This window comes from Zonotrichia albicollis, chromosome 1 (assembly GCF_047830755.1).
Source record: "Zonotrichia albicollis isolate bZonAlb1 chromosome 1, bZonAlb1.hap1, whole genome shotgun sequence".
NCBI classification, from domain to species: domain Eukaryota; kingdom Metazoa; phylum Chordata; class Aves; order Passeriformes; family Passerellidae; genus Zonotrichia; species Zonotrichia albicollis.
Window position 1 is genome coordinate 56,548,502 of NC_133819.1, and position 13,804 is coordinate 56,562,305.

At 37.9% G+C, this 13,804-nt stretch overlaps 1 protein-coding gene across 3 annotated transcripts in view; it reads left to right on the forward strand.

Annotated features, from left to right (window-relative positions):
• Positions 1–13,804, forward strand: part of ADCY1 (adenylate cyclase 1) — a 162,882-nt gene that overhangs the window by 44,697 nt on the left and 104,381 nt on the right. For 2 of the 3 annotated variants that reach the window (XR_012580535.1, XM_005487018.4), the window contains exon 2: positions 1,229–1,378. The exons of the other annotated variant lie outside the window; for it this stretch is intronic. Coding sequence is in view for 1 of the 2 variants with exons in the window: in XM_005487018.4 (XP_005487075.1) it covers positions 1,229–1,378 (150 nt within the window). In the remaining variant the exon portion in view is untranslated. The remainder of the gene's footprint in view (positions 1–1,228; positions 1,379–13,804) is intronic. 3 annotated transcript variants of the gene reach the window in all.

The window sequence follows — 13,804 nt, forward strand, 5'->3', positions numbered from 1 at the left end:
AGAAATTGTCCCCTCTCCAATTTATGCTGGTAGATCATGCAACGGTAGAGGTGTATTACCTTGAAATGTATACCTTGAAAAAGGAAACAAATGTCAGTTATATGGTCTTTTTCGACTATTTTAGGTGGATAGGAACTTGACATGAATTGTGTTACTTGCTGTAATGTCTTTCTTTGCTCTTACTTTGGTCCCTCTTGACTGGTTTAAATGCCAGCTCATTTCTGATTTTTGGGAATTTGTGAGTCCCCATGAATCTTTATCATGATGTTGTTGAAGGCTCTAGGGTATATAAGGATACTGGGACTGAAAAGACAATGGGTAAAAAGGCACCACTTTCTCCTAACTAAATAGACATTGCATTGCAGAAATTATAATCTGAAGACATGTTTGAGAGATATGGTGAGAAACTTGGACATAATTGCCTTTGATACGGAAGTTGCGTACAAATCACTGTTCAGTTATTTATGTTAGTTAAGTAACTTTATCTCATATTGTTAAAACATTTAAAAAACCCAGAAAGACAGTTGTGTCTTTTTGTGTCCTTCACAAAAACACTGTTCATAGAAGTAGTTCCAATGTAATTTGTGGTCACTGATTATTGCATAGTGGTGGGCCTTGGGTTGGGCTGAGGGCCATCATCTGAAAGGACTCAGCACTTTCTGAGAGATCTGCTGCAGGATAACATCAATGATATTTTGGATGATTTCTCAAATAGTACAATATGGTTGCTAACAGTGAATAGGGGAAGAGAAACAGATTTTCCAAATGCAAACTACACAATATGAAAGCTTGGAGTACTTAGGCACACATTTTTTGCAGTCACAGATTTGTCAATTCCTGTCTTCTCCACTATTAAAAAAGGGACAATAATATATTTTCTTTACAAAAACATAGAAAAACTATTTCAGTTTTCAGGGTATATTTGAAAACATACTGATGATATTACTCTCCTTATTAGGTGGACAGATCTGCCAATGGGCTGATGAATGAAGATGACAATCTAAAAGAAATTAACTCCAACAGATGCAAAATTCTGTATTATGCAGTATTGCTTTCCCATATTTGTGATAGCTGCTGTAATTGTTTCAGTGCAGGAAGGGGTATCAGTGATGTGGCTAGCAAGCCACAGTTTTCAACAAGCTTTTTTTAATATATCCTTGCTGAGCAGAAATGTAAAATGAAAATCTGTATTTTAAAATATACATTTATTTCTGTTTCTTTCTTACAGCTTGTGGCCAATGCAATCCTTTTTGTCAGTGTAAATTTGTATGGGGTCTTTGTGAGGATTTTGACAGAAAGGGCTCAAAGGAAGGCATTCCTTCAGGCCAGGAACTGCATTGAGGACAGGCTGAGACTGGAGGATGAAAATGAAAAACAGGTCAGTTTCTAAAACTTACTTATTTTTTTCTGTTTCTCCTGAGATGACTGTAGTTATGTGAACCATAGGTCAGGACATTGTTGCCAAATGTATGCTAGGGCATGTGTGCATTTCCATTGCATAGGAAATGCTGCCTTCCCCCATCTGCTTCAGGTCCTCCTCCCCAGAGGATGCACACTCTTCACTCTTCATCTGCAGAGCTCAGAGAAGGTACAGGCTGACTCCACAGCTACTGTCAGCTCCAGTGCCAGAGGGATCTATTTTAGGGCTGAATCAAAGCCAAAACACTTTTGTAATATAAGATTGTGGTTATTTATCTGTATGGATGTTTTGGATGTTTTTGGGTGGGTGTTAGATGCGCTGTAAATACTTTTCTTCTCGCTAAGTGTTCTATAACCTGTTTGCCTTTATAGCATCAATTAAAAAAGTCAACATTTTGAGCACAAGGAGCTGCACTGGTAAATGAATAAGTATAATTGATAACAAGAATGAATATATTATGTTTTTGTACAACTAATAATAAGAATAACTGTAATAGCAATCAGTATCTTTTCTCAAAAATCACCTCAGTTATTTGATAGTTTTTTTCATACAATTTTATCAGTCAACCTTCCAAGCATATTTGGAAACAACAGACAAAGAAAATGCTACATTGTGAACCTTGCTGGTTTTACTCACAGATCTTCATGCCATTTGGGTTTTCCCTTTTTTTTTTTTCCTTTATATGTTCTCTATATTTTTCACACAAATATTTGTAACTCTGTTCCATTGTATTAGTAGATACTTTTCCCAGTATTTCTCCATGGCCTTTCCCTAAGCAGAAAGACAAAACATATTCCAGAGCTCCAAGCCCTGGAGGGTACAAGGCTCCATGCTATCTTGGTTCCTCCTGGGAACCAAGGCTCAGAACAACTCTCTGAGATACATCTCATGGACAAAGTAAAACAAGTGCTGAATGGGGGGCTCCAGAGAAGGGACTTGGCCTCAGGAGGGAATTGCATCACCACTTGTCTTCCTAACTGGTATTTTTTATCAATTATGCTAATTTTCTGAACCTTTAAAAATGTACTTATGCCTGGAGAATGATGGGCTTTTGTGGACATCTTTCCATAACTGCCTCTGAAGTCCTTCAAATAAAGTTCCCCTTTTATATTACCTCCTTGAGCTAAAATTATCTCAAGTTTCACTTCCAGGTTGGGAAAAAGACAACAATCTTTGTCTTTTATAGCTTAAACCCGTCATAGCTTAAATCTGCTATTATCTATTGGTGTGTAAGGTTTGGACTAGCTTTTTCTTTCTGTGTAGGTGATAATAGAGAGTGACACTGGAATACCTCTGTGGCGTGGTTGTGATGGTGTTCGCTGGGGTCTTAGGATGAGGGAAGAGATGAGGATCTGACTCCATGTTTCAAAAGGCTTGATTTATTATTTTATGATAGATATGATATTAAAACTATACTAAAAAAAATAAAAGAAAGTATTTCATCAGAAGGCTAGCTAAGAATAGAAAAAGAAAGAATGATGACAAAAGCTTGCGTCTCGGACAGAGAGTCTGAGCCAGCTGACTGTGATTGGCCATTAATTAGAAGAAAACCACATGAGACCAATCACAGATCTACCTGTTGCATTCCAGAGCAGCAGATAACCATTGTTTACATTTTGTTCCTGAGGCCTCTCAGGTTCTCAGGAGAAAAAAATCCTAAGGAAAGGATTTTTCAGAAAATGTGTCTGTGACGTTTGGTGGTTACTTAGACCAAACAAGATGGCAGGGTCCTCAAAGCTTGTGTACCTCACTCAATTTTACTGTCCCCCATTTGCAATTTCTTTAGCAAGTCTATTCCTATGTGTGGAGTAACACATGTCCATAAGTACTTTCTGTTATGAATTAAGTGATTATGTTGTTTGTGAGAAGAACGTACTCTGTAATAAGTAGACATCTCTTTGAACACTGAATGTCTTTGCTGGCTGTGTAAAAATGGTGTTAGAATCGAAGCCTTTAGATTTAATTCTGGTTTTTTGTAATCCAAAGCTGCAGACTTCTTAAAGGCATAAATGTGTCATAAATTCACTTATGGGATTTAAACAAGCCTGTCATTTCTGTCTTTGAAAACCTACTTCCTACTTCTGGGATCCAGCATGAAAACAAAATTGATTTTTTGTGTTTCTCTTAGCAATTTCTCTTAGCAAAGAAAAAAAAAACACATTAGCAATCTGTCTTATTTTATATGTTATCCATGCATGTAGAAACACAACAAAAGCAATAACATTACGCGTAATTGCCATTATTGTTGATAGTGTACCTAGATAATCCTGCAAATGTTTTTCTAAGGCAGTGTACAGGTCAGGAAAGAGAATAAATTTTCTCTTACACTTGTGAAATTAATTTTATGTATTACAGTGTAAAACTCAGTGCAGTTGTGAAATATGCTAATTAGTTGTCACAAGTACCACCAAAATACTTTCTGTGGCTGTTCTCACACTATATTAGCATAGCTCTAGAACCAGAGTGAGAATTAAAACACTATTACAGGCTACAAAATTATGCTGCAGTTGTGGCATAACACACTCTGAGTTTCCAGCTGGCAGCACTCAAGAGTGTTTTGAGAGGACAAGAAATGCTGCTGACCTAGTTCAATTTTTGTGATCAGTTCTGTAATTTTGTTCTCTGAAGTATCAACATTACATGTTAAAAAGGTCTGAATGTTTTTGATAGACTTTCTTATCTCATCCAAATAATCTGCCCTAGAAAACATAGCCCTTTAACACTGAGAATTGTGACCCAAAATGGTAAAATTATTCCCTGACATTTCTGTGCAAATCTCTTACTGGAAAGGAAAGAACATGGTCTTGACTTTTGAACAGACACAGCTTCCTGAAGTTGAAGTGTTGACTGTGTGAGACAGACACCACAGATGAAGCTGTAAGTGAGATTTCTTCCTCTGTGTCCTACTTACAGTGAATTCTCCTCATGGGATGTATTTGTAGTAAGAGCCCCAAAGGATAATTTTGATAAAACTATTTTTGTGAGCAAGAGTAAATACCTTGTGTTGGCGCATTTTTGGATTCATGCAAACAGCCTTGAAAGTGTTGCTGGGGAGAAAAGGAGCAGACAGATTCTGTTTATTTTAATATTCAGTGTAAGGCTCACCATGTTATCTATTATCTGTGGTCACAATGAATAACGGGCTTTCATGGCAGCATCATCCATTTCTTGCATTGCGGAATGTTGGATTACAGTTCCACCAGAAGCAAAGGCCAAGAACCAGGTTTTAGATAATGAACAAATAGTTACAATCATTCACTTGAGATAAACCTTTTCTCTTGTTATCTATAAATCTCAGCAGCAAGCCATCCTCTGCAGAGCAAACAGCTAAGAATAATTATTGTGAGGTGGGTCCATTTCCCTGGAATTCTGTTTTTTCTGTTCATGCTCCTTAAGAGCACTTGAGCACTTCCCCTCACTCCCACTGCACCATCTCTCTGTGTCCACTTCCTCAATTCCACATCATCCTTTGCCTGTATAGCAAAAAAAGCATTGTCACCCAGCTCCCTGAAGGACTCCTGGTCTTAAGACATCCCAGCTGTTCTCCCAGCAGTACTTCACCCCTTCCCAAGAAAGAAAGAAAGGAGCAAGTAGGGATGGGGAATGGGGGATGTATTCAATACAGAAAAAGGAGTCTGCTGCTGATGCAACTGATTGCCATCTGACTAAAAGGGAATGTAAGGAAGATGTGACTCACTGTGTATTAATTGCAGGTATAGTAGCTCCTGAAATGGAGCTGTGTTCCAAGGAAGAGATATAGATTGTTCTTCTGAGTCTATCTTAATTTGAGAAGCAACTGGACCACTGTCTTCAAAGACCTGCAGACTCTCATTTTCCAAGTGTCTCTTTCAGCATCTTTATAGTTTTGTCATCCCCACAGTTTTGTGGTCATCACTGTAACTGGGTGCTAATTAATATTCGAAGTATGTGCTGTATAAGACAACTGCCTTTTACTTGTCATGGACTTGTTGTCTGATGAATTGATTTTGTGATTTCCAGCTCTTGTTTTGTGACATTGGTAATCATCCTGCCATAACCTCTTCCATGCCACTCACAACACTGTAGACTTTCATAACCCTGCTCATCTCTCTTTCCAAGGTGAAGGCCTGTCATATGTTTGGTCTCCTGATGCATGGAAGCTACATCCTAGCCCACTCTTGCCAACCTTATAATGAATCTTAATCACATTCCCTCCTTTTCTTGCCCTGCCAAGAAGAATATTTTGATGCATATTCATACACTAAATTTGGGGATAAAACACATCATTTTCCTTGGTGAAATGCACTTGTTGTAGCACAGGTTGATATGAAAAGTGCCTGTTGCTTTCATATAAGGAAGGCCGGGAAAACATTTGACTTCATGCAAACCTTCAAAGCCCACAAAACTACCTTAAATATCTTCACCGATTATTTAATTTCATTAGTACATGCAAGTATATTTGCACAATAAAGCCTTCTTTCAAGCCATTTGTTTAGATCTTTCCTTCCAACCTAAATGTAACTTTTGTACTTCCTCACAATTAGATTTGACATTGGAAAATCAACTGGAAAATAGCAAAGTATCCAGAACGGGTGAATTGCTGTCTTAAAAACTAATTGTGAAATCAAATCTAGTTTTTCAAACCTTTGGGACTGGAGAAATGTATTTATTGGTGGCACTTGTCTTTCAAGAAATAGTTGTGTACTTCACTACAACACATGAAACTTTAATCTATTTAATATAAGAAACTGAATGAAGCACTTAAAAATTACTGGGAATTAGGAAGCTTGGGGCTGAGACAGCCAGCTGTGTGTCTAGCTTCAGGACCACAACACTGCCACTCCAGCTACACTAATTAGATTTGTTGAAATGTTGTTCAACACCATGCTACTGCAATAACACTGGTTCTGGGAGACAGACTAGAACTTTGGTGATGGTCTGCAGTTCCTTCATACATGTTCACCAGATAATGTGCAGCTAGCTAAATTTTCCTTGTGCAGCGCTGAATTTTGTGTGCAAATATCTGCATGCATATGTGTCTGCATTCCAAGTGTCTTCTGCAATTTAGGGCGATGTCCTTAATGTTGCATGTAGTAACTGGGTCACCCCTGAGTCAAAGGTTTGATTAATAACTGTTCATAGAAACGGAAAAGGTGTCAACAAAAGATAACATGCCTCTCACTGCATCATACTTTGAACTACTGCTTAGGGTGTCTTGCTTTCGAATTCTCTGCCTCATTCCGCTTTAAAACAATTTGATCTAGGCATTTTGCATTTTGGATGTCTGTACCACCTCCTGTATATTTGAGTAAAAAGATGTCTCCTACAGAAGCCCTCCAGTGGGTTTGTCTGTTGTGTTTAATTTCAAGCCCTTATGAAGAAAGGGAAAAATTACATTAACTTTGAATAAAGCAAATAGTGTTGGATTTTGTTTTGGTAGTGGATAACAGTTTGCTGAGATTTTTAGCTTTTCAATTCAGCAACCAAATGAAGGAATTAGTTATTTGCACAGCCCCAGGCAGAAGTAATTTCTAGAGTGCCTGGCATCACGCTTATCAGGTTCTCCTCATGTTTCCCGTACTTTTTGTTCTCAGAATATTGCATCTTGTTTTTTTCAGTGCAGAAAAGTATATGAAATCTATCATTAATACAGTCCTTGTTTCTGTAACCATTCATACTGGCAGAATGCATCAGCAAATCGCCCTGTGGCAAAAATTTCACATGGATCATGTGTGGATGCAAAACCATATTCTTGTCAAATGATGCAGCCGGGAAGTGATACTGGTTTTGCACAAAGCGCAAGGTATGTAGTGATACTTGGTCCTTTGCAAAAGCTAGCCAGTATGATCTTTGAAAAATATAGGTGGACTAATTTTAGCTAGCAGGGTGAGCCTGTACAATATTGCTACTATGTTCTATGTTACAGAACAGCTTAAAATTGTATCTATTCCATCATCAAATTACAGTCTTACACAGGAAATTCTATCTTCAAAAATCTATTTGTTCTTTACTAGGATCAGGCAAAAGAAGAAATAAGGAGTGTTGCAATTTCAGGCTGTCAGTTTGAACTACTGGACTTCAGGCCCACTTGTGCAGGATGACCATCAGTGTCTCTTAGCCAAATCAGAGATTAGAAATTATCTTGGTGTCTGCTTCGTTTGCCCCATTTGGCTGCTTAGATCCTTACACAGAAAAGAAATACATGGCATGCCTGGTCCATCTTCTGCCTTTCTCAGGTAAAAAGAGATATGGAGGCACATTTTGGTCTCTCACAAAGCAATAATTGCCCAGAAGCTTTCTACTGACCAGCACCTGTTAGTCTCCAGTCCTGCAATAATCGTGCACATGTCTATCCTTCACAGAGCAAATAATAAAACTGAGGGCTACTCAGATTAAATAGATTAAGGCTTTAGCCTAAATCTGAAGTCATTTGGAGTTGCTTGTAACCTTCTGCAAGGAAAGGTATAGCAAACAAATAAATGTGTTTTAATTTTACAGATCTGTTGCGCCTCTTGGTTTGCAGAATAAACATCTTATCTGAATCCAGCTAGTGCAAGAAGCTACACTGCTTGGCATACCACCATGACTCCTCTTATCTGACTTTGGCCAAGTAAAAGTGAGGCTTGTAGTCTAACCCTTTAACCTACAGGCAGTAATCCCTAATAGTAACAGGCATATCCAAGGGCAGTTCAACCTTTCTATCCTGAGCTCTTTGTTAAAACAGAGGATGAGGTTTTTTCTTTGGGAGTGGTTACAAGAGGACACTGCAACTTAGGGCTGCACAGCTGTAGGATAACAGAGAGATGCACATTGCTACTAGACTTGCAATTCCAAACTGTAACATAAATAACAAAATGGGTAACGTAGTATAAAAACACATATTTGTAAATCATATAAAGTTCATATATTTTAGTTACTTTGTAATTTTATTACACTAGCTTCATGCCTTTATTTTACAAAATGAAACTTAAGGAAAGTCTATAAAAACATTTTAAAAAACAACATATAAGAACAGGCTAGGTCATTACTATAACTATTCATCCCTTGAAAATTTTCTGATGTTAGTAAATGTTGTGGTTTAATCCCAAGCACAGCTAAGCAGCACATAGCTCTTTCCTCCTTCTCTCTCTCCATGGTCCGATGGGGGAATGAATAGAAAGAACAAGGGTGAGAAAGTTCATGGATTGACATAAAGACACTTTAATAACTAAAGCAAAAGCTATGCATGCAAGCAAAACAAAACAAGAAATTAAGTCACTGCTTCCCATTGGCAGATTGGTGTTCAACCATTCTTGGGAAAGCAGAGTTTCATCAAATGTAATGGTCACTAGAGAAGACAAATTCCATGACTATGAATATCATCCTCCTTCCTCTTTTTTTCCAACAGTTTATATGCTGAGCATGACACCATATGTTATGGAAAATCGCTTTGGTTAGTTGGGATCAGGTGTCCTGGCTCTGTCCCCGCCCAGATTCTTGTGCATATGAAGCCTCCTCACTGGCAGGATGATATGAGAGGCAGAAAATCCCTTGGCTCTCAGTAAACTTTGATCAGCAATAACTGAAACATCCCTGTGTTATCAATGCTATTTTCAGCACAAATCTAAAACATAGCACCCTACTAGCCACTGTGAAGAAAATTAACTCTATTATTCTGTGTATTAAGAAAGCAAATAAAATATGTAAATTAAATTGGTTATCAGCCATTCCATTTTTTGTCACAAGATATCAGTGGCATCCTGGCCTGTATCAGCAATAGTGTGGCCAGCACGACCGGGGAAGTGATTGTCCCCAGGTACTGGGCACATTTTGAATCCTGTGTTCAGTTTTGGGCTTCTCACTACAAGAAAGGCATTGAGGGGCTGGAGCGTGTCCAGAGAAGGGCAGTTAAGCTGGGGAAGGGTCTGGAGAGTAAGTCCTGTGAGGAGGTGTTGAGAGAGGATTGTATTGATCTCTACAACTGCATGAAAGGAGGTTGTAGCCAGGTGGGGGTCAGTCTCTTCTCCCAGGTAACAAGTGACAAGAGGACATGGCCTCAAACTCTACCAAAGGAGGTTCAGGTTGGACCTTAGGAAGAATTTCTTCATGGAAAGGACTGTCAAGCATAGTTATGGGCTGCCCAGGGAGGTGATGGAGTCTCCATCATTGGATGTGTTCAAACAAACCAGCTGTACGTGGCACTCAGTGCCATGGTCTTGTTGACAAGGGAGTGTCTGGCCAGAGGTTGGACTTGGTGATCTCAGAGACCTTTTCCAATCTAGATGATTTTGCAATAATTTGATAACTTAAAAATTGGTAGTTATATAATTCTAAACCTGTTAATACTTTGGCTGTTAGGAATTTTGGAATAAATAATGAAAAATTTATAATATGTTCTCTTTCAAGCAACTGTCAATCAAATATGCTAGTGTTTGACTCTGAATTTTTCAGTTTATTTTTCCTACTTGCATTGTGTAGCTTCAATTAGAGAGACAAAGGAGGAAGGGTGAACAGGCTCACACAAACCTGTCCTTATTAGATGACTAAAGACACACAACCATGCAGTCTTAAGCAGATAACAGTTTTCAGCAGATAGCATCATGGATGACAGTTGCCAAGGCAAATAATCATAATTAGGCACACTGGCTATAGAGCATCAGATTCTGAAGTTCAACTGTAAGACAAATAATTCAAAAGAGTTTCTTAGAGTTGATTTCTAAATTTAGAGTAATATCCATGACAGAAGTGTGGTATGAACACTAATACAATATTTTTATGCATTTTAGTAGGATGCCACAGTATGAAGTAAGGCAACCTCAATAGTGAATACTGATTTTCTTCCCTCACAGCAGGAATTCATAGAAAACTTTAAAATGTCATTAGAAAAGTTCTCTTGCATGTATTTTTATTGTTGTTCACTTCTAGAACAGTCTTGACTGTAATAAATAAGTTATCTAACATGTTACACAAATCTGACACTTTCCCTGTGTCAGTCTTCAAACACAGGGTGGTTCCACCATAGACCATAAACTGTTTTGTTACCTGGGTGTTTCATGTCACAGCAGCTGGCACCACCACATGTGCAGTTTGCCAAATTATATGTTACCACTTGAGCACAGATTATCTCCTTGAATAGAATACTAAGCTGGGCACTTTACTTTCATTCCAATATATGAAAAAGTATATGCTGCTGGCACACGTATTCTTATGGATTTTTTTTTCCTGTTTCCTTTGGCCAACTGTTTATGGAGGAAAAGAGCTAGATTACACTCCATTAACTGGCAAAAGAAATGTATTCTAAGGTAGTATTTTTCTCAGGTTTGCCATACTAAATGAACTTCTGTCTTTCATGTGATCTAAATTCTTTCCAAGGATTCTGTTCCCCATTACCTCTTCAATACAAACTTATTTCATTTGGAGTTTAGCTCCCCTTCATTCACATTTGATTGGGAATTTCCTAGTTTGACAAGGAAAAATGAATTAAATCTGAGTCACACTTGCTATTTTAAGTATGTGAATACATTCTTTGCTTCCTTAGCATATTACTGATTGGTCCTTGTTCTTCTACTCTGGAAGGCAATAAGATTTTCTCCTATGGGTTAGTCTTGCTTCCTTGCTCTGTAGAAAGACAAAATGAAGCAAAGGACAAAAGCTTTTAGGTTTTTCTAATCTAAATTAGAAAAACATCTAGATTTTTCAAAGCAAACCATATTTATATCTTAGTCTTTGGAGATTCAGACATCCATTCCATTTTATTGTTTTATGCTATGATTTTCTTTCCTATTGCTATAGTAAAGGCATTTACAGTCTTTGAAAAAGGAAATGCTAACTGCTTGCCATGAAATAGATATTTCTTAGGTTCTGAAATTACTTTTATTTACTTCAGGTTCCTGGGGTTTTTCATTCCTTAGTTTGCTTACACCCCACTAGTGGGCTCAGTACCTACCAGTAGCAATCAAAAAGCTTATCTCATCTGAAGATTTCATGCTTTTTCTGCCACCAGCAGAGATCTATACTAAAAAAGAGCGCGTGCTGATAACAAGTCGCTGCCGCAACTCTAAATGAAAGTGTGATGCTGTATTAGACAGTAGCAGTTGTGTGAACCATTGGTACTAGCACAGCACTGTGTCCTCAAAGTTCCATTAATTTTGGACTCTCAGCTACAGATTGTGTTGGCTCCAGCAAGAGCAGAAGACTGAAGTGTTAGTAGTCTTCCTCTTGCTGCTTCCCTATGTTGGCTCCATTTCTCAACCAGGTGCCAGAGGAGACCAGAGAGATTTGCCACATATCTATGTAGAGTTGGTGGAGATATGTTGGTTTTGGAGGAGCGTGGGGAAGGAGAATGTCATAACTCATGTGTTGCAGTAGAAACCCATAAGTCATCCACAACAGCCAATCTTTATTCTTCACAGCTCATATTTATATAGTTCGCTAAAGGCATTGTGTTTAACTCTAATTGGTTATTTACTTATGGCAATTCAGTTCATTGGTTAGTAGTTGCTAGTGTATGTGTCTGTCAAAGCTTTTCTCTTTATTGATGTTTACATTCTTTTTTCGAGGGTACAGAATCATTGCCACAGTTAGAAGACTCTATTTTTACAGGTGCATATTACTTTCTCACGGGAAAGTTAGGCTATCTATTAGCTGTACTTAGCTTAAGTAGAAGGCCTGAGCCATGATTTTACAAGGGTAACCAAGGTTCTTATTTTATAAGGCGTTACCTATATGCAACACTCATGAGATGGAGGAAAATCAGAGAATGGCACAATCCCAGAACCAACTTGAGCTGTAACATGTAGCGTGTTCTTCAAGAAAAATTCCACTAGTTGAGGGTTGGAGCCTTAACGAGGGCAGAAGAGGGGGATATGTCCATCTTGCCGAAGGTTAAGCTCTGTGACATTCCCTTCCTGTGGAATACATCCTTGCCTAATCAAGATTTTCAATGTTACATTGGTGGAACAAACCAGACATGGCTGTGGAATGGAAAGATGTGCTGTTGTAACTGTAGATGAAACTTAGTACACCATGAGTAAGCTAGTCAAAATTTGTCTACTCTTCCATTTACCTTGGAAGGGGTAGCATTGGTAAAGCTGATGCTGCTTTGTGAGTCCCTCTGCCTAAATTTTGGAAGAAGAAATACAATGACAGGATTGTCCCAGTCCTGTTCATGATGGAACACAGGACAGTGTGTGGCACTTAAGCCTCTACAAAATCTGAGCTCACAGATGACCCATCTGCAGGCCAGTTTAGGAATTGCAATTAGGGCTTCTGTGTTCCCTCTAATCATGGCATAAGCAGATGATTGGTACTCTTTCTGATAATTTTTAAGACCTCTCTTTATTTTAATCAGAAAATATTTTCAATAATAAATTATAATTTATAATTAATAAAGAATAATAAATAATGATTTTTGAATTTATGCTTTAAGTGTGCCTTTTTTGTTTTTAACATATATACTCAAACTACCTTTGCATACAGTCAAGTGCTACCATGAAGGGATCTTTTCACTGGATGATGAAAACGAGTCTTCCTGTCTCTGCAGGGCAGGGGGAAAAATGTTTTCTTTCCACACAGGAAGATTTAGAAAATTATGTTCAGTGGCTCTTCTGTGCCACAGAAAGTTTCATCTTCATTGATATACCCTAAAGAACCTACTTATTAAAATCCTACTGAAGCATGATTGAAACAAAGATATTTGTTAAGGTAACAGTGCTGGAGTTGAGAAATGTCCCTGGCAATGTACTGCAGAAACACTTTTCCTTCTTTCCTGCCAAGCATAAGGAAGCTTTCAAGTTATGCCTTAACTATAAAGGTGCTATTTTGTTCCTCTCTCTCAAATTCACTTCCAGCAGGAAGATTTCTATTAACTGAAATGAGAATAAACTTTGTCCCATAAAGTTTCTATAATAGTTTTGTGGACCTATTGGATATTGCCAGTGACTTTTCAGAGGGAGTAAATGTTAATGATAAAAGGTGAAAGTAAAAAGACTAGCAGTAGTTTGGATACTGCATGATTTATTCATTGCCAGTTTGTATCTGGTATAAACTGTTAGCTAGCCTTTCTGATGATTAATCTTTATTAATGTATTTCTAAAGCACTCTGATTTAATAGATATGAGGATAACTAGGAAGACAGCTTGTGCTTTTTATGTTTTCAGTTTTCTTGTTTATTCTCATAACATTTCTAAGCTCTTCTTCCTATTTGAACAAGATTTGTGGAGCTGATCTCAACTTTGCCTACTGTGAATCTTCTCATCCTTTCAGGAATCACGCTTGCCTTTTTAGGATAGTGTCATATACATATTCTTTGATCAGCGAGTACCTGGGGTTTCTTTACATGCAGAGGTTTCCAACTCATTGTTACTGTCCAGTTTTAAAATTATTATAAATTCTTCTGCCTGAATTAAGGTACAAACAAATGTCAAA